Here is a 20,982-nt window from a genome sequence, read left to right on the forward strand (position 1 = left end):
ATTTTAAGAGTCAATCCATCAAGAAAACATTACAATTATAAACATAACTACTTCTAATAAAACAGCCCCAAAATACACGAAGCAAAACCTGACAGAATTTTCGAGAGAAATAAACAATTAAACAATAATAGTTTGAGGCTTCAATACTGTAGTTTCAATTATGGATAGAAAAACTAGATGAAAGATCAGAAGAAAATTTAAGACTTGAACAAAATTTCTTGAACAAGACTGTTAACTAAATGGCTCTAACTGACATATACAGAGCACTCCACACAACAGCAGAATATATGCGCTTCTGAAGTGCATATGGAACATTATCCAGAACAGACCATATGTTAGGCCACAAATTCAGGCTCAGTAAATTTGAAACAACTAAAACAATGCAAAATATTTTCTCCAACCACAATGAAATGAAATTAGAAATAATTAACAGAAGAAAATTAGAGAAATTCACAAATATGTGGAAATTAAATGACACATTCCCAATTAACCAGTGGGTCAAAAGAAATTTATCAGGAAATAAGAAAATACTTTGAGATGATCAAAAATTAAAACACAACATATTGAAACTTATTGGAGGCAGTGAAAGTAGTACTCAAAGAAAAATTAATAACTATAAATACCTACTTCAGAAAATAAGGAAGCTCTCAAGCCAATAATCTAATCTTCCACCTTAAAATGAAAACTAGAAAGAGAAAAGCAAATTAAACAGAGAACAAAGAGAAGGAAGAAAATACTTAGCAGAAATAAATGAAATAGTAAGTGGAAATTAATAGAGAAAATCAACAAACCCGAAATTTGGTTATTAAAGAAAATCAACAAAATTGACAAGCCTTTGGTCAAGCCTTTCCCAGGCTAGACCAACCTGGGAAAAAGAAAGAAAACTCAAATTGTTAAAATATTTAATATATTTAATAAAAAGAGGACCTTACTACTAACTTTGTAGAAATAAAACTAATTCTAAGGGAATACTATGAATAACTGTAAGACAATGAACTAGTTAAGATGTAAGAGAAATTCCTAGAAATTTGCAAACTATTAAAACTGACAAAAGAAGAGATAGAAAACTCGAATAGGTAGAAATTTAACAAGTAAAAAGATTGGATCTCTAATCCAATACCTTCCCACAAAGTAAAGGTTAGGCCCAGATGGCTTCAATGATGAATTCTACAAAAGGTTTAAAGAAAAATTAATGCCTATTCTTCACCAATTCTTTCAAAAACTATGAAGGTAACTCTTCCCAACTTCGTATATGAGACCAGTATACCCTGATACAAAAGCAGATAAAGACATCAAAAGAAAAGAAAAAAAAAAAAACCACCATGCGTTATGAATATAAATGTAAAACTACTTAATAAAATACAAGCATATAAAATCCAGAAGCATATTAAAAAGATTATGTACCATGACCATTAGGGTTTATCCCAGGAATGCAGGATTGATTCAACATAGGAGAAATGTGTCAATGAAATACACTCTATTAATAAAAAAGACACAGAAAATGCACTTGACGTAATCCAACACTCTTTAATTATAAAAAAAAAAAACATTAAGCAAACTAGGAATAGAGACAATTTTCTCAGCCTGATAAAAGTATTTATATAAAACGCACATGGGGCACCTGGGTGTCTCAATCAGTTGAGCATCTGACTTAAACTCAGGTTATGATCTCACAGTTCAAGTTTGAGCCGCACATGGGTTTTGCTGCTGTCAAAGAAAAGCCTGCTTCAGAACCTCTCTCCCCCTCTCCCTGTCCTTCCCCTGCTCACACTCTTTCTGAAAAATAAGAAAACATTAAAAAAAAACACATACAGCAAACATTGTACTTAATGGTAAAAGACTGAATGCTTTTCTTATAAGATCAAAAACAAGACAATTATGTCCACTCTCACCATGCTTATTTACCATTGTACTGAGGTATTAACCAAGGAAATTGTGCAATAAAAAAATAAAACACATCAATATTGGAAAGGAAGACTACATGTCATTTGCAAATGTCTTCCCCCATTCTGTCAATTGCCTTTTAGTTTTGCTGATTGCTTCCTTCGCTGTGCAGAAGTTTTTATTTTGATGAGGTCCCAGTAGTTCATTTTTGTTTTTGTTTCCGTTGCTTCTGGAGACGTGTTGAGTAAGAACTTGTTGCGGCCGTGATCAAAGAGGTATTTGCCTGCTTTCTCCTTGAGGATTTTGATGGCTTCCTGTCTTACATTGAGGTCTTTCATCCAGTTTGAGTTCATTTTTGTGTATGGTGTAAGAAAGTGGTCCAGGTTCATTCTTCTGCATGTCCCTGTCCAGTTTTCCCAGCACCACTTGCTGAAAAGACTGTTTTTATTCCATTGGATATTCTTTCTTGCTTTGTCAAATATTAGTTGGCCATACGTTTTTGTGTCCATTTCTGGGTTCTCTATTCTGTTCCATTGATCTGAGTGTCTGTTCCTGTGCCAGTACCATACTGTCTTGACGACTGTAGCTTTGAAGTACAACTTAAAGTCTGGGATTGTGATGCCTCCTGCTTTGGTTTTCTTTTTCAAGATTGCTTTGGCTATTCTGGGACTTTTCTGGCTCCATACAAATTTTAAGATTATTTGTTCTAGGTCTGTGAAGAATGCTTGTGTTATTTTGATAGGGATTGCATTGAATATGTAGATTGCTTTGGGTAGTATTGACATTTTAACGATATTTGTTCTTCCTATCCAGGAGCATGGAATATTTTCCCCTTTTGGTGTGTGTCTTCTTCAATTTCTTTCATAAGCTTTCTATCATTTTCAGTGTATGGTTTTTCACCTCTTTGGTAAGATTTATTCCTAGGTATTTTATGGTTTTTGGTGCAATTGTACATGGGATTGATTCCTTGATTTCTCTTTCTATTGGTTCATTGTTATAGAAATTCAACAGATTTCTGTGCATTGATTTTATATACCCTGCCATTTTACTGAATTCATGAATCAGTTCTAGCAGTTTTTTGGTGGAATCTTTTGGGTTTTCCATGTAGAGTATCATGTCATCTGTGAAGAGTGAAAGTTTGACCTCCTCCAGGCTGATTTGGATTCCTTTTATTTCTTTGTGTTTTCTGATAACAGAGGCTAAGTCTTCCAATACTATGTTGAATAACAGTGGTGAGAATGGACATCCCTGTCTTGTTCTTGACCTTAGGGGGAAAGCTGTCAGTTTTTCCCCATTGAGGATAATATTAGTGTTGGGTCGTTCATATATGGCTTTTATGATCTGCAGGTATGCTCCTTCTATCCATACTTTCTTGAGGGTTTTTATCAAAAAAGGATGCTGTATTTTGTCAAATGCTTTCTCTGCATCTTTTGAGAGCATCATATGGTTCTTGTCCTTTCTTTTATTGATGTGATGAATCACGTTAATTCTTTTGTGGATATTGAACCAGCCCTGCATCCCAGGTACAAATCCCACTTGGTCGTGGTGAATAATTTTTTTAATGTGTTGTTTGATCCTGTTGGCTAATATCTTGTTGAAGATTTTTGCATCCATGTTCATCAGGAAAATTGGTCTAAAGTTCTCCTTTTTAGAGTGGTCTCTGTCTGGTTTTGGAATCAAGGTAATGCTGGCTTCATAGAAAGAGTTTGGAAGTTTTCCTTCCATTTCTATTTTTTGGAACAGCTTCAAGAGAATAGGTGTGAACTCTTCCTGAAATGTTTGGTAAAATTCCCCTGGAAAGCCATCTTGCCCTGGGCTCTTGTTTTTTGGCAGATTTTTGATTACTAATTCGATTTCCTTACTGGTTATGGGTCTGTTCAATTTTTATATTTCTTCCTGTTTCAGTTTTGATAGTGTACACATTTCTAGGAATTTTTCCATTTCTTCCAGATTACCCGTTTTTATTGGCATATTCTTGCTCATAATTTTCCCTTATTATTGTTTTTATTTCTGTTGTGTTGGTTGTGACCTCTCCTCTTACATTCTTGATTTTATTTGTTTGGGTCTTTTCCTTTTTTTTTTTTTTTTCTTTTTGATCAAACTGGCTAGTAGCTTATCAGTTTTGTTAATTCTTTGAAAGAACCAGCTTCTGGTTTCATTGAACTGTTCTACTGTTATTTTGGTTTCGATGGCATTAAGTTCTGCTCTAATCTTTATTATTTCCTGTCATCTGCTGGTTTTGGGTTTTGTTTGCTGTTCTTTTCTAGCTCCTTAAGGCACAACATTAGTTGGTGTATCTGAGATCTTTCTTTCCTCTTTAGGAAGGCCTGGACTGCTATATAGTTTCTTCTTATGAACGCCTTTGCTGCATCCCAAAGGTTTTGGGTTGTGGTGTTATCATTTTCATTGACTTCCATGTACTTTTTAATTTCCTCTTTAACTGCTTGTTTAGCCCATTCATTCTTTAGTAGGATGTTCTTCAGTCTCCAAGTATTTGTTACTTTCCAAATTTTTTCTTGTAGTTGATTTCAAGTTTCATAACATTATGGTCTGAAAATATGCACGGTATGATCTTGATCTTTTTGTACTTACTTAGGGCTAATATTTTTTTAATGTATTGTTGGATCCAGTTGGCTAATATCTTGTTGAGGATTTTTGCATCCATATTCAACAGGGAAATTGGTGTATAGTTCTTCTTTTTAGTGGGATCTTTGTGTGGGAGTTGCAGGAGAGAAGCAATAAAGGAAAAGACTTCAAAAGGGAAGGGCTGGAGAAGTTACAAGGCCTTAGGACATGTTTACACAGCTGAATGTGGCTGCAGCTTGTAAGGAACCCTAGAGCCATTAACATTGCCCAGGGCCAGATCCTCCTTCACACCTGACCCTTACTATAGTTGTAGAAACCAGTGAACTCGAAATTCAACCTTGAAAATACTAAGACCATTCATTGTGCAAGCATAGTTTCTTCAACTAATAATGCTGGGACAACCAGAGAATACAATAATGAGATTGGTCCCTCTGTCTCCTGCTATATATAAAAATTACTTCTAAATAGATCAGAGATCTAAACATATGAGATATAACTTTAAAACTCTTAAAAGAAAGCATAGGAGTAAATATCTGTGTCCTTGCGTTGGTAGTGGATCCTTAGATATGACACCAAAAGCATAAGCATCAAAAGAAAAAAAATAATAGGTTAGACTTCATCAAAATTAAAAACTTTTGTGTATCAAAGGACTCTATCAAGAAAGTGAAATTCAACCTATAGAATGACATAAAATATTTGCAAACAATATATCTGAAAATAATCTAGCATTAAGAATATACGAAACAATATTACAACTCAACAAAGGCAAACAATCAAATTTTGAAATGTGCACAATTACATTTATAAAATTAGACATGGGGATACAATGCACAACATGGGAAATACAGTCAATAATATGTAATAATATATAACAACTTTGTATGGTAAATGATGGTAGCTAGACTATACATGGTGATCACTTCATGTTTATTAATATTGAATCACCACATTGTACACCTGAAACTAATATACTATTGTATACTTCAATAAACTACACTTCAATAAAAAATAATGTGCAAAATATTTGAATAATCTATCCTCCAAAGAAGGCATACAAAGGGCCAATAAGCACATGAAAAGATAGTCAACATCATTAGTCACTAGGGACATGCAAAGTTATACAAGGTGATACTACTTCATACCCACTTAATTTGTTATAATTTAATAAATAAAATGCAAAATAAGTTGAAAAATGAGGAGAAATTGCAACCCTCATACACTGCTGATGAGAATGTAAAATAGTACAGCCACTTTGGAAAAGAGTTCAGGAGTTACTAAAAAAGATATGTGTAGAGTGACTATATGACCCAGAAATTCCATTCTTACTCTTATACTTAAGCGAATTGAAATGAAATTCAAATGAAGACATGTACATGATTGTTACTAGTAGCATTATTCATAATAACAAAAAAGTAGAAACAACCCCAGTTCCCATCAATTGACGAGTGAATGATAACGTGTGTTATATCCATGCAATGGAATAATATTTGGCAATAAAAAGAATGAAAATCTAATACATGCTACACCATGGATGAACTTTGAAAATATCATACTAAGTAAAAGAAACCAGACACAAAATGTCACATATTGCATGGTTCAATTAATATGAAATACCCAGAATAGATAAGTATTCTAAGGTAAGTAAGCAGAAAGTAGATTAGTGATTTCTAGGGGTTGGAGGAATGGAGGATGAGAGTGATTGCTTAAAGAACATCGTGGTTCCTTTTGGAGTGTTTAAAATGCTCTTGAATTGGATAATGGTGATGACTGTGCAACTATCTGAACCACTGAATCATATTCATTTAAATGTTGAATTTTATAGTATGCAAAGTATATCTCATTGACAAAAAGATGTCAATGGAGGTGGATAGAATTTCTTTAGACTAAGAAGAAGGAAGAAAATTGCAGGTAGGAAGAACAGCACTTTATGTTACAGATGTGGAAAGATAAGTCTGGATAGGTTGTCTGGGAACAGACTAAGGGAGTTTAGGCTTTGTTTTTTGTAGAAGTGTCCATGTGGAGCAACGGAAAGTTTCTGAGGAAGGAATAAACATTGCCCAATCTAAATTTTGCAAAAATAATTCTGACAACAGTGTGGTGAGGTTTTTGAAGGTGAAGGAGTGGTATATTTTGTCTATTCATTTACAAATATCCATTAAGTGCTTCCTATATGCCAAGTACTTTGCTGGACCCTCATGGATTTTATATCTCATGACATAGAATAGATACTCAATAAATGATGATTTAGTTGATGGTTTGGTGTGAATGGATGGACATAGAGAAGTCATTTAAAAGGCGATTGGAAAAAAAAAACTGACACTCTCCTTATTTCCATTCCCCAGAAATTGTTCAAGAAAAAATATGATGAAACTAATGAGGGTATTGGAAAAGAAAAGAGGAGCTTAATAAGAGAGCTGATTCAGTAGTTGAATTCACAGCACTTGGTGATATTGATGATTATTTGAAATGGAAGGGGAGAAGAAAGTTAAAGATGTTGCTGAAGCTTCAAACTAGGTCTTTGACAACATTTATGATCCAAGAGATAAATTAAGGAAAAGCCAGCAGAGGGGTCTTAGAAGGATCAGTCAGATAGCTCTTAGGAGAACCAAGAGAGAATGGTGGTGCTGATAGAATTTGAAAGACCTTTGAGAAGGAAGGAATGTTAACTGTTACACTGATGTTGAAGAGGATGAGTGTGAATGAAAAGGTCTAAAATTTTCATAATTTGGAGGTTAGTGATGACTCAATAGGCGGGTCAGAAAGTTAGATTAGCTGAGGTTAAAAGCACAGATGGAGGGTTTGCTGTGGAGAGAAAGGCATATTTTACTCTGATCCAAGAAGGAATTGGTAGGGAAATGTCAAGACAGAGAGGATAGTTGAGAGAATTCACATCTGAGAGGGATCTGGGTATTCTCTCATGTTATGAGAGCCGAACTGGAGGCTTAAAATAGAGTAAAAGTGTTCTCAACAGCTGCCATCAGGAATGGGACAAAAATTCACAAGTTGGTAAACAGTATGGGGATAGGCAGTGGATGTCACAGAACATGAAAGTAAACTGATAACTGAGACCAAAGCATCTCTACAGTAAAAATGTAATTAATGTTTATTTATTTTTGACAGAGAGAGAGAGAGAGAGAGAGAGAGCATGAGTGGGGGAGGGGCAGAAGGAGGGGGAGACACAGAATCTGAAGCAGGCTCCAGGCTCTGAGCTGTCAGCACAGAGCCCGACGCGGGGCTCAAGCTCACAGACTGTGAGATCATGACCTGAGCCAAAGTCGCATGCTCAACTGACTGAGCCACCCAGGCGCCCGTCTCTGCATTTTTTTAAAATCAAAGCTTAGCTGTCTGAATGTGAAGAAAGGCATGGCATCCAGAGCTATATCATAAGTGAGGAATGGCATAGAGTGTAATGCAGAGGAATGAGGATTTAGAGCTATGTAGGTCAGAGATAAAATGCAACCAGAATCATGGAACCAGGTTGAGGTGCAGAAAGAAGGTGAAGGCTCACAGAGCAGAGAAGGGTGCAAGACTGAGAGTAACTTCTCTGAGTCTCATTTTCCTTTCTCATCAGTAAAGGACAATGATAAATAGTGCCTAACAATTTTTGTTGCCTGTAAGCATAAACTTTGATAAGGAATGGACAGGTTGATTGGTTGTAAGCAAGGTCCTTCCCAGATGGGCTAGGAACTAACTCACAGAAAAGTGAGAATTTTCAACTATCGCTTTATGAAGTATACTTTCTTGGACTTTCTGGTCATGTTCTGCCCTCTCTGCCTGACCATTTGTCAACTCTCAGAGAACTGGGCCATGTAATTCTCTAAGAGTCAGACTGCCCTTGTTCCCCCAACAACTAACAGACCAAAACATACACACACATACTCATTACAACTCAACTTTGGGAAATAAATTCTTTCAAGAAAACAAAGGAGTCTCAAACCAACATTAATCTCCTAATCCAAATAGTGAGTGAGAGCCAGCTTGCTCATTTTCCTTATACAAAGCTATCTTCTGAGGATAATAATTTTTAGGTGGCTCAGAGGATAAGTCCCTAAAAGTTAGTTAGTTCCCAACATGTTTTGGGCAATGGCAGCCTTGTTGGAGTAAACATCCTCCCTTCCAAGGAGATGTCTTGGAAGGCAACAAGATGCATTTAGACATACCACTGCTGGGATGGCCGTTTAAACCCCAACCTGCAGCCTTTATGTACATAATTTGTTGTGCTCCCAGGATAATTCTGTAAGAAACAGCCAGACCTTGATTTACCAGAGTCAATCAGAGACATCAACCAGAACTTTCATTTGACTTTAGAAGAAGATGGAAGGGGGGTGGTGGTATCAAAAAAAAAAAAAACAGTATGTAGATATCTGGGCTTTATTTCATGAAGCAAAACCAAACACAAACAACAAAATAACAAAAAAATCCTCCCTAAACAAAACAAAGAAAAAGAAAAATGTTATAATGGCTAAAATCAAAAAGACAAGAAATAACAAGTGTTGGTGAAGATGTGGAGAAAAAGGTACTCTCATACATTGCTGGTGAGAATGTTAACTGGTACAGGCACTGTTAAAAACAGCATGGAGTCTTTTAAAAAATAAATAAATAAATAAAAGTAGAAATACTATATGATCCATTAATTCTGCTATTGGGAATCTACCCAAAGAATATGAAAACACTAATTTGAAAAGATATATATGCACCTCTATGCTTATTGCAGCATTATTTACACTAGCCAAGATATGGAAGCAACATAAGTGTCCATGGATAGACAAATGGATACGGAAAAAGTGGTGTATATATGTACAATGGAATGTTAAATAGCCATAAAAGAGGATACAATCAAGCCATTTGAGACAACATGGATGGACATAGAGGATATTATGGTAAGTGAAATAAGTCAGACTGAGAAAGACAAATACCATATGATTTCACTCATATGGTATCTAAAAATGAATTTAAAAAAGCAGAATTAAATGTATAGACACAGAGAACAAACTGATGGTTGCCAGAGGGTAGGAGTGTGGGAAGATGGGAAAAATGTGTGAAGAGGAATGGGAGATACAGGCTTCCAGTTAGGAAATAAAAGAGGATAAAAGCACAGTAAAAGGAATGTAGTTAATGATATTGTAATAGTGATGTAATAGTAGCTGCACTTGTAGTGAACATAGCATAATGTATAAACATGTCAATTCACTATGTTGTGCACCTGAAATAATGTAACACTGTGTGTCAACTATACAAAAAAAAAAAAAGAAAGAAAGAAAATAACAACAACAAAAATAGATTCCAAAGGGTGTCCGGGAGCTAATAAAGATTCAAACATAAGAGACAATTAGATGTAATGGAAAGAGTATGCCATCTTCATGCAAGTTCCAACTTGAACTTTCTATCTGTGAGCTCCTGGGCAAATATATTTCCCTTTCTGATTTTCCATTTCTTCCATAAAATTAGGCTGATGATAGCTATCTCATGAGATAGATGTGGGAATCAATTATAAAATGTCTGTTGAGTTCTTGTGAATTGTGTCTGCAAAATATGAATTACCTAGTGAATGTCACTTTCCCCATTACCCTCTTTGTCTTCTTAACCCACAACATGACAGGCATTGTCTCCAGCCTTGTGATTATCAGTTCAGAATTTTTCTTTCTCTGTGATTGCACAACCCAGGACACCACCCCCCTCCATACACACAAACTGTCTTCTATGGAATAAAGATATCTCCATTACAAGGACTGTAATTGAAAGGATCTCCAAAAGAAAGGATTGCTCACCTTTGACCACAAACTTCACAATGTCACTGCGCTGCTCAGATCCTACCCGGCCCTTGGCAGTACAGAAATAGGAGCCGGAGTCAGCCACCACAGCATGCTTGAAGAGTAAGGTACTCGAGCCTACTACTTTGATGGGTTCTTGAGTGACAGTCTGTTCCTTATACCAAACATAACTGATGGGAGGAGAACCCCAAGCCTGGCATTGAAGACTAATCCTCATTCCCTGGGGTACTGTGAAGCCATAGCCACTGCCAGTCGTCACTGTGGGCTTGGAAACAGAGACTGCAAAAGGGAAGACAAGAGGGGAGGCTCTGAGAAGTTACAAGGATACGTGAAGATAAGGCTGAGTCATGCTTCCTGTGTATAGGAACAAGTATATATCTGCAAAGGGAACTAAAAGGGGCTCTTGACTTGGGAGAGAAGAAAAAAAATCTTTCTTTGGACGATTAGGTACTGTTTTGTGTTATCTGGGGTTGGGGATTATCTGGAATTAAAAATCAACTGATTTTTTTTAAATGTATAGAGATTTTTTTTAGGCATCAGTAGATTGAGTTTTTGGATTATCTGCAATTTTGGATTACCAGGGCAGGCTTTCATAAATTGTCAAGTCAGCAATATTTATCTTGGCTGACCCCAGCATTCCTTTCCCCAGAGCTTTTCTGTCAACCTCTAGTTACTCTCCAATATTATGATTAGAAAGATATACTCATTTTCATGAGTTTTAAGACCCATAACCCAAGGAGGGCAACCAGAGTGTGGATGCTGGAACTTCTGGGAAACTTCAAGGGGTAAATATTTGAAGACGAGGAGCCCTTTTCAACACTTCTTAAATTATACTATAAGAGTGGTGACCCTGATGATCTTATGCCTGTCCACTTCTCTTGATTAGCACATATAACTGAAAAGAGTCTGTATACAAGTAGACAAAATTCCCTGGGTTTATCAAGGTTTTCTAAGATTATAGCCCTTTATTTGGCCTTCATCTATTAGTGCTTTCCTACCCCCACAGTGACTCACCTTTCTGGACGCGGAGCTCAATGATCTTATCTTTCACCACTTGGTTACCATTAGGGGTCTGCCAAGTGACTTCACATGTGTAGTGGCTCCGGTCATCCATCTCCAGGGTATTCAGTTGGAGGGACACATCTCCTGGAACCTTGTGGCTCACTTGTAGGCGGCCTCGGTACTTTGCTTGCTGGATATGGTCTCCAGAGGAATCATGTAGAAATATGGTGACTGGGTCCAAGTCACGTTGTACCAGCCACTTTACCAAGACTTGAGTGTAACCTTGCAGAGGACCATAGGTGCATGGAATATTTACATCCCCTTTCCAAGGCCCTGTCACACTCTCAGGTGCTTCCAGGATGGGATGGCCTGAAGAGGAGAAACAGAGGAAGAAAGCAGACATAGATAGCCCACCCATCTGGAAGCTAGGATAGAAGTGGCAGATCTCAAGAGGCTTCTGAGAAACACCTCTCAAATTTCCTTCCATAATACTTTCAGATTGATGTGTCATTTTGTTCCCTGCCAGCCTTCCTATCAATCAGAACCTGTTCTCAGAAGGAAAGCTCTTAACACGTTAGCTTTTTTCAGTTTCAAGTCCTTTTCTTGTCACTACCTTGCTGTGAGATGACTCTGGGTAAGTCAATTTTCACCATGAGGACCCGTTTTCTTATCTATAATGTAGAGAGTTTGAATGGAATGATCTCTAAGGATTCTTCAAACTGTGAAATTCTGTAAGTCTATTAAAAAAAGCTTCTTTCAACATTTTCCAAAAGAAGTGTAGGAGCAAATGCTAAATAGCTGTGTTTGGGATATTTTATTATGTAATTATGTACCTGGAGAAATATGGGGGCTTCAGGGCTAAGAAAGAAAGGGCCATATTCCCTGCTTACTCCCCATTGTTCCACAGAAGGGCTCAGTTTTTGGGTCCCCATCCCTAAGCTCTTCTCTAGAAGGGAGGAAGGTTGCTAAAAAGGGCAACTCTGAGGGTGGAAACATGTGTGAAATGTACTCCTGTTTAATAAATTCATTAGTTATTGTTAACTTTGAAACTTGCTGTTAAAAGCCTGACTTTTTTCCTGATTTCTTTTTCTTTATTTTTGCTTTCTCTTAGGTTTCACCAAAGGTACATTGGAAAATCCCATCCCAAGGGGTAATGGAGAGGAAAATGTCTGGAGAAGAAAAGGATATGAATAAGATCCTAGAGCTGGCTATGGTAAGGATGGTAGTAGGAACAAAAGGAGATTGATCCTTGGAATGCTGGGGAAGGAAACATGGGGAAGGTGAGTTGGGGGTATTGAGAGACCCATCACCTCCCTTTAGAAATTTCCATTCATAAAGTTGTATTTTGAAGACTTTGTGTTTTACTTAAATCTGACCAAGAGTGAGGGATTGAATTTAGACAATTTATTTATGTCTGTACTAGAAGAATGAGCTTGAAACTGTGAGATGTAACTGAATAAAAGCCTTTTATGTAGCTCAGATTCCCAGGCTTCAGTCAAAGAGATGGAATACAGGATGGGGGCATCCTCCCAGAATTTATTGCCAAGTACCAGGGCTTCTATCAGTGGGGAGACTAAAGTCAAGTCTCTAGTCTGTGCCTTCAGCAGAAATTCTTAGAGCATAACTAGCATATTTTGGACAAGATAAAAGCCTTGAGTAGAAAAGAATAAACAAACATGAGTCCATGTTGTTAAATCCACCACATATTCTCTGGAGGGTTTCAGATTGTGCAGGAAGCAGAACTCAAACCCATGAATGGGAGCATAATAGGGGTGGATTTTGGTTTGCCCTAAAAATGAACTTTATAATTATCCATATCTGTTTATTGATGGACTAAGTTGTCAGGGGGAAATTCTGAGCTTTGTTTATGTCTTGGACAGTATTACTCTTTAAGGTACCTTCCAATCCTAGATGGTTCAATACTAATTGTAATGGAAATGGAAGTTAAATAATTACATTTTCTAGCTGGTGGTGAACTATCACCAGGCGGTGGTGAGTTTCACTGTGCTATTGTTAGCGTAGGCCTCCATATGCATGCAAATACAGCTTATCATCATCATGAACACACACGTGTCACTTGCAAACACACATATGGGGCCTTAAGTCCCATGAAAACCATCTGAGCCTCTCAGTTTAATGTGCTCTTTCCCAATAATCTTCCAGCTCTCCCAAATCTGTCTCCCCTCTTCTGAAAAGCATTCTCACACTTTTCTCCTGGACAACAAAGCAGCATTCTGCTGTGAGGACATTTGGAACAGCTGAACATGCCTTTGTCTATATGTATGTATGCCTTCCCTCTTGGGGGACTTTAGGGAACTGCAAGGCCTGGCTTACATTACCATTTCTGGGAACTTCCTGGGGAATCTCACAGAGCCCACTGTGGTCTATCAAGAATATGAATAGCCAATCTCAATTTCTCAATCTTGAAAGTCACTTCTAAAAGTAGATTGGGCTTGGGGCACCTGGGAGGCTCAGTCAGTTAAGCATCTGACTCTTGATCTCAGCTCAGGTTTTGATCTCAGGGTTGTGAGTTCAAGTCGTGTGTTGGGCTCCACGCTGGGCATGAAGCCTACTTGAAAAAAAGAAGACAAAGGAGGAAAAGAAAAGAAAAGAAAAAGAAAAAAAAAGAATTGGTTGGGCTTTACTTCCACATTCCAGAATAAGGGCATGGGACAGAGTTAGAAACAATAGTTCTAAGAATTACATATTTTTTCCCCTTTTACTTTTTTCTTCCCCTCTCCTTTCTTCTTTACTACCTTCAACCCGTCCTTACATCTGGTTTCTATTCTTCTTCCTTCTTTTTCTTGTTTTCCCCTCTTCCTCCTGCTTCATTAGTAGCACAGAGACAGAGTGTATGGTAGGCATAGAGCATCACACACACAAAAAATACATTGTACATTATGTATTCTGATCTCCAAAGTGAAGGTAACCTCAATAGAATTGACTTTCACCTGCCAGCTTTCCTTGTGATTCTCAGAGAGCCTAGAGAAACACTGAATAGAAGCACCTAATGAGATCAGGAGAATAATGAATAACAGCATGATGTAGTAAGAAGAACAACACCAATCGAAGTCCAAGGTCTATCATAACATGTGACCTGTGTCACCATGTCTCTGTGTGACCTGGAGTAAATTTCTAAACCTGTCTGAGATTCAGGTCATTATCAATAAAATGGAGACAACAATAAACCTTCCATTCAGGGCTATTTGAAGATCAAATGAGCTTTTAGGTGTGAAAGCACCTAACATAATGGATGGCATTCAGTAGGTGGTAGATAATTGCCAGTCCTGTCTCATGCCTCAAGAGAAACTTTTCATATTTGTTTTGATTCCTCTTATCTTGCAGAAGTCCTCTATATGTCTTCTCCAGAGGAAAGATTAATTAGATTATATCATTTTCAGTTTTAATGATGACCTGAAGAAGGAGTTAGCACATGAGAAGGTAAGCGGCTGCCCTCACCAACCTGGGGGAGCCTACCAAGTTATGAGCAGGAAATAGGCCATCTATGGATTGTAAGGAGCCAGAAAGGATAAAGTAGCCTGTATAAATATCAACAGGACTTGTTTGGAAGCCAATGTGAAATGTTGATCAAATTAAGCAATATAGATGACTTTCCTGGAAGACTGGGTAGGGAAAATCTATTTCAGGAAACTCTCACCTCCTGGGGGAATGCTCTGCCTTTTATGGATCCGTGAAAACCACCAAATGGCAAAGCACTTGCTTTGACAGGGATTGAGGTACCAGGAAGTATAGAATTTGAGACTTTTAGAATGGCATAGCTGCAAGAGCTTTTGGTTGCATTTCCTCATGGTACATGTAGGAAAGCCAAGAGAAAGAAAGATGCTTATCTAAAAGTTACACAGAAAGCAGGGGCTGAACTGGGCCTAGGGATTTAAGAAGAAAGGCTTTCGGATGCTACACTGCCTTCTTACCTTATTAAACCACTAGCCACAACTGAAATTAGTAACCCTTACTTGACATGGTTTAAAGTTGCTTGATTTGACTTGCTGAAAAAAAAAATTCCATCTGCTGGCTATTTTCTGAAAAGTGTTTCCCAGGCCTTCAGAGTCTTACTCTGTTTTCTCAGGGAAAAACTGAATTTTCTCTAAATATTATCCCTCTACAGGAGAAAGACCTGGGCTAGGCATTGACTCAAGGGGCTTTGTTGAAAAGAGTTTAATTTGAGAAACAGGGGACAATACTTGTTCTAGGAACTGGACTTAGAAAAGCAAAATGCAGGGCCTGTATAATAGTCCTAAATAAAGGAAAAGCTTAGTTTTCTGGGCAAGAGTTCCTTTATAGGGCAATGTTAGGTCCTTTTTTAAATCTTCCTCCTCTCACCATCACACAGAGAGTGGGATCTTCCCATAACCCCACACCCCCATGTGTGGCCTCTTTCCCTCTCTTGGGTTGTCTCCTGGCTTAGATAATAGCTGTTAATAAAATGTTTATAATGTTTATAAAGTGAAAATATTTATTATTATTATTATTATCATTATTATTATTATTTCAACATGTGTCTTTGACCCAGCAGCTGATTCTGGCCCCTAGAGGCCCTATAAGGCCAGCCAAACTGATATAATCACTGTACAGTAGGCTGGAGACACTGAGATCCAGGGAGAGGGAAGGTGTTATTGGCCATTCAGTATGTCCTGAGATCTAGATCTATAGTGTTAAACACTCCACACAAAAGAAAGTTCTGCTTCCATGTCTAGAGGACCTCACAGGCAGAAGAAGGAACAATATACATGAGAGTACTCACGTGAACAGACACAACTTAACTTTAACATGTACAGAATGTTACCCTGAGCCCGAGTCCTGCTTCTGTAAGTCTCTGCTAAAAACAACAGATTTGGAGAAGGTAGAAAGGTGTACTCTAAAACCTGGCAGATGATGAAATATTGCCATTTTTAAAAAGCACTATTATTTAGGAAAATTAACTCTGCCACTAATGCTCTGTGGCCTGGAGCACATTCTTGTCCTCTCAGGTAACTCGATTTAGTATCTCTTTTAGCTTTGAGGCTCTAGATCCCGATGGGTCACAAAGGCCCAGGATAGATTAGCATAATTTGAGTCTGTTATGAAAAACTGAGTTCTTCCTGACCACAAAGGGACACCAACCTAACATCCATCCATCCTCTCCCTCTAAAGATATGGAACAAGCAGAGATGCAGCAAGAACCGATTTGCCCTATCTTGGGTTTCACTTATCTATTACTCATGCTTAGTTACCTAAAAGTCTGTCTCAATTCTCAGGGATATAAATGAGAATGGGGGAATACCCAAGGAAATAATGCTTCTATGGGATAGCCAGACTTCTTTTAGGATATATACCCAGCATTAATTTCCCCCAAGTAGCCTGGACAAACTGGGCCATATTCACAGGGAAAGGAGCTACCGCAAGAGGTGGTAAGAAACCACCAAGTCCTATGAATAGCAATTGAAGAAGCTAGGGCTTGTTTATTTTGGAGAAGAGATAAATCAAAGGGACATGGTGTCTGTCCTCAGAACTCTAAAGGGCTGTCACAACATCAAGGGAGTAGATATGTTCTTTGTGTCTCCAAGAAATAGAGCTGGGGCTTTAGGATGGAAGTCACAAGGAAGTGGATTTAGTTCAACACAAGGAAGAACTTCTAACATTTGGAACTACTCTTGCACAGACTAGATAGTCTGGGGAAGTGGTAAACTCTCAATGTCTGGAATTATGTAAACAGATATTTTGAGCACTTGTTCATAACTATGAAAAATGGGTCTAGATTACTTTTAAGATCCTATATAACTCTTGGACAACATTCCTTCCTTGAAGCTTATATATCTTAACAGGGATCAAGACCTAGAAATAGAGAAGTTAAGGTATAATGGCAGAATTTCAGGTGAAAGAAGATGGAGGAAGGATTTGGGTGGCATTGGGCACCTTCTTAATGTCCCTGAGATATGACAAGTACTAGAAAATCATGTGGATATTTTTGAGAGGATCCTTTTTAATTTCTACCCAAACTTACCTTCTAGCTTCTTCAGTAGTCTTCAGCTGCCCCAAACTGAGAGAGTCTGTAGCACTGTTTGAGAATACTCACCTATTCAGCAGGAATAGGCTTTCCTCAGTGGCCATTCAATCCCCACACCCCAGCCTTTTGCCTGTGACAGCAGTAGCGGCCAGATAGCAATTTCCTTCCTTACCATAGGTGACCATTGTTAGGTGGCCCAGGAGCAGGAGGTCCAGTAAGAGCCTCATCACAGCTTTAGACAGTTTTTTCCTTTATTCCAGCCTCCTGCTGTCAAAGGCTTGAACTTATGATGGCTGTCAGCTTCTGTGCCTGCTTACTTCCCTTCCTTCTCTATATCTCTCACTTGGACTCCCAGTCTCATCTCACATTCTCCTTCCTTCCCTATTTCAGCACAAGTCATGTGAGTACTCCCTCCCTCCCCTGCCTGGTATTGGAGGTTCAGGGTGAGTGAAGCAATTCCTCCCCCTGTTAGGGTATTGATTTGACTTTCCCTGGAGCCAATAAGGCTTTCTGGTCTTTGATCTCCCAGGATGTATTTATTTTGTGTTTCTTCCACAAGACTCTGAGGCTGGGGATGACCTTTGGGTATGAGTTTTCTCCCTCTACTATAGAGATATTTTCCTTTCTGGTAGGCCCAGGGAGGAGAGATCAACATTACTGGCCTATGCAATATTTAGCAGTCATACCTTTAACTCCTGCCTGATACGCCTGTGCAAACGAACAGAGTTTTGGCAGTGGGTGCCTGTGGGCTTCAGAGTACAAGAGATTAAATGTATGAAAGAGATTTCTGTAAATCAAAACGTAAGTAATTGGCAAGCCCATGGATAAAGTCGTTATGGGGATATATATCCCTATGTCTCACATTTGGGAAGCTTTTTGAATCACTTCCTCCAATAGCTCCACTTCTTTGGTGGTAAATATTCCCATAAGTGCTCATTAGGGTTTGTTTGTTTGCTTCTTTGTTTATTTATTTATTTATTTAAGGGAAAGTTAAGTTTAACATCCAGTGTACTTGTCCATTGACCTGTAGTGGTATGCTCTATTAGGTTGAACTTTTCAATAATTTTCAATTGCTATATGTCTATGACTAGCAAGAGAGAGAGAGGAATTAAGCTTCCAAGCTTAACTGCTTCTCTTCATAGACCCCAGAGCAGCTGTAAGTTCACCAGCAGTCTACCCTTAGGTTTGGCACTGCTCATAGTCTACCAAGCTTTGAAAATATAAACACCTTCAAAAGGAGAAACATATCCAATAAATTCATACCAAAATATAAGTAAAGTCTAACCTCGGCCTTTGCTTTTATGGTTTTTGTTTTTGTTTTTGACTGGAAGAATAAGAGAGGCCTTGATCAGAGAAGGGGTGAACTTCGTAGAAATGGTAAGACCCCAAGGACAGACATTATCTCCTATACATGATTGCCAAGGGGTAGTTATATACAGGTGATTTGGGACTTGACAAAGGCTAAGAGGAGACTCCAGCATTTCTTGAGTCTAATATTATTATTTCATGGAATTCTGTCAAGCACCTCTGCCTCCCAGATTCAATCCCTCTTGTATGGTTGTCCTTTGATTTTTGGTTCAGTCCACCTCATTTGAACTTCCAGTCATTGATTTCCATTGGGTCCTCACACAACGAACCCTGAATTTTGGAGATCCCTCCTTTTGTATTTTAGAACTAATACCCTACCACCACTACCAACACACACACACACACACACACACACACACACACACACTTCTCCTTTACAGTCTTTCCTGATGAAGAGCCTACCAAAAATCCATGTCCCATTGAAATGGTGTTAATTTGTCTGGCCTGGTGACTGTTTTTATTTTATGTTTATTTATTTATTTTAGAGAGAGAGAGACAGAGACAGAGAGAGAGAACTGAGGAGGGGCAGAGAGATAGAGGGAGAGAGAGAATCCCAAGCCGGCTGTCACCACAGAGCCTGATATGAGGCTCAATCCCACGACCATGGGATCATGACCTGAACTGAAATCAAGGTTTGGATACTTAACCAACTGAGCCACGCAGGGTCCCTGGTAAGTGTATTTTTGAACTGCCTCTTGCCTCTTCTCAGGAGTTTATAGATGTGAAGATAAAGAAATTTCCTGGGAAACATGCACAGCCTTTCTCTGGGGAAGAATTCCTGTCCTACAGTTGAGATCAGTAACCCTGAGAAGAACACTGAAGGGGAAGTCAAGAAGCCTAGTTCTGCATCTACTTCATTCTGAGCATTTGAGCAAGTTAAATCTGAACTTCAGCTTCCCCAATTGTAACATGAGCGCTATTAGACTTGATGTTTACGTAGTTTCTGATTTTTAAAAATCAAACTGCACCATACATACAATAACGACTATAACAATGATAGCTAATACTTCTTGATCATTTACTCTTCCATGAACTGTACTAAGCACTTTTTTGGATTATATCATTTGGTACTTTCATGGTGGGTATTGCACTTACTCTTATGTCTCTTCTGTTGCTCTTTTATTTTTCCCCCCTCAAGCACAGAGGCATATTTAATAAAAAATATTGTTTTCTTTCCTTTTTTTCCAATTTTTGTTTTAATTCCATTTAGTTAATATATGGTGTTATATTAGTTTCATGTGGATAATAGTGTGATTCAACACTTCCATAAGACATCTGGTGCTCATCACAGCAAGTGCACTCCTTAATCCTCATCACCTATTTAATGCTGCCTCACCCAACTCCCCTTTAGTAACCATCAGTTTCTCCTCTATAATTGAGTCTGCTTCTAGATTTCTTTCTCTTTCCCTTTGCTTGTTTTACTTTTTGTTTCTTTAATTCCACATATGAGCAAAATCATATTGTATTTGTCTTTATCTGACTTATTTCACTTAGCATTATACTCTCTAGCTCTATCCATGTCATTGCACGTGACAAGGGACATTTCATTCTTCCTTATGGATGAATAATATTCCATTGTGGATATATGGATATATATCACATCTTCTTTATCCATTCCTCAATCAATGAATACTTAGGTTGCTTCCATATCTTGACTATTGTAAATAATACTGTTATAAATATAGGGGTGCATATGTCCCTTCAAATTGATGTTTTTATATTGTTTGGGTAAATACCCAGTAGTGCAATTTCTGGATCCTAGGGTAGTTCTATTTTTAACATTTTTATATTATAAAAATATTGTATATTTTTATTTATATATATCATATATTTAAATAAAATTATATACTATTTATATATACTATATATATTACAATTATATTACTTTTTTAAGTTTTAATTTTAATTCCATTCAGTCAACATACAGCACTATATTAGTTTCAGGTGTACAATGTAGTAATTCAAAAGCTCCAAACATCACCCTGTGCTCATCAAGACAAGTGCACTCCTTAATCCCCATCACCTATTTTTTTAACCCATCCTCTCACCCACCCCCCCTCTAGGAACCATCAGTTTTTCTCTATAGTTAAGAGTCTGTTTCGTAGTGTGCCTATCTCTCTCTCTCTTTTTCTCCTTTGCTCATTTGTTTTGTTCCTTAAATTCCATATATGAGTGAAATCATATGGTATTTGTGTTTCTCTGCCTGACTTATTTCACTTAGCATAATACTCTCTAGCTCCATCCACGTTGCTGCAAATGGCAAGATTTCATTATTTTTAATGGCTTAATAGTATTGCATGGTATATAAATACCACATCTTCTTTAGTCATTCATCTGGGATGGACACATGGGCTGCTTACATATCTT

At 37.8% G+C, this 20,982-nt stretch overlaps 1 protein-coding gene and 1 long non-coding RNA gene across 9 annotated transcripts in view; one reads left to right on the top strand and one right to left on the bottom strand.

The window, feature by feature from the left end:
- Positions 1 to 17,507, bottom strand: part of VSIG4 (V-set and immunoglobulin domain containing 4) — a 29,776-nt gene extending 12,269 nt beyond the window's left edge. For 2 of the 3 annotated variants that reach the window (XM_049644666.1, XM_049644664.1), the window contains exons 1-2: positions 11,256 to 12,356; positions 10,239 to 10,520 (exon numbers count right to left, since the gene is read on the bottom strand). In XM_049644666.1, coding sequence (XP_049500623.1) covers positions 10,239 to 10,520; positions 11,256 to 11,754 — 781 coding nt within the window. In that variant the 5' untranslated portion in view covers positions 11,755 to 12,356. Of the gene's footprint in view, positions 1 to 10,238; positions 10,521 to 11,255; positions 12,357 to 17,419 lie in introns of those variants that run through there. The other variant, XM_049644667.1, reaches the window with a different exon arrangement.
- The window catches only part of LOC125932196 (uncharacterized), an 89,198-nt gene that overhangs the window by 18,815 nt on the left and 49,401 nt on the right, over positions 1 to 20,982 (top strand). For 2 of the 6 annotated variants that reach the window (XR_007460552.1, XR_007460550.1), the window contains exons 4-5: positions 9,185 to 10,348; positions 12,355 to 12,456. This is a non-coding gene — a long non-coding RNA (uncharacterized LOC125932196). The other 4 variants (XR_007460549.1, XR_007460551.1, XR_007460548.1 and 1 more) reach the window with 4 other exon arrangements.

The sequence above is a fragment of the Panthera uncia genome, chromosome X, assembly GCF_023721935.1.
Source record: "Panthera uncia isolate 11264 chromosome X, Puncia_PCG_1.0, whole genome shotgun sequence".
Taxonomy (NCBI): domain Eukaryota; kingdom Metazoa; phylum Chordata; class Mammalia; order Carnivora; family Felidae; genus Panthera; species Panthera uncia.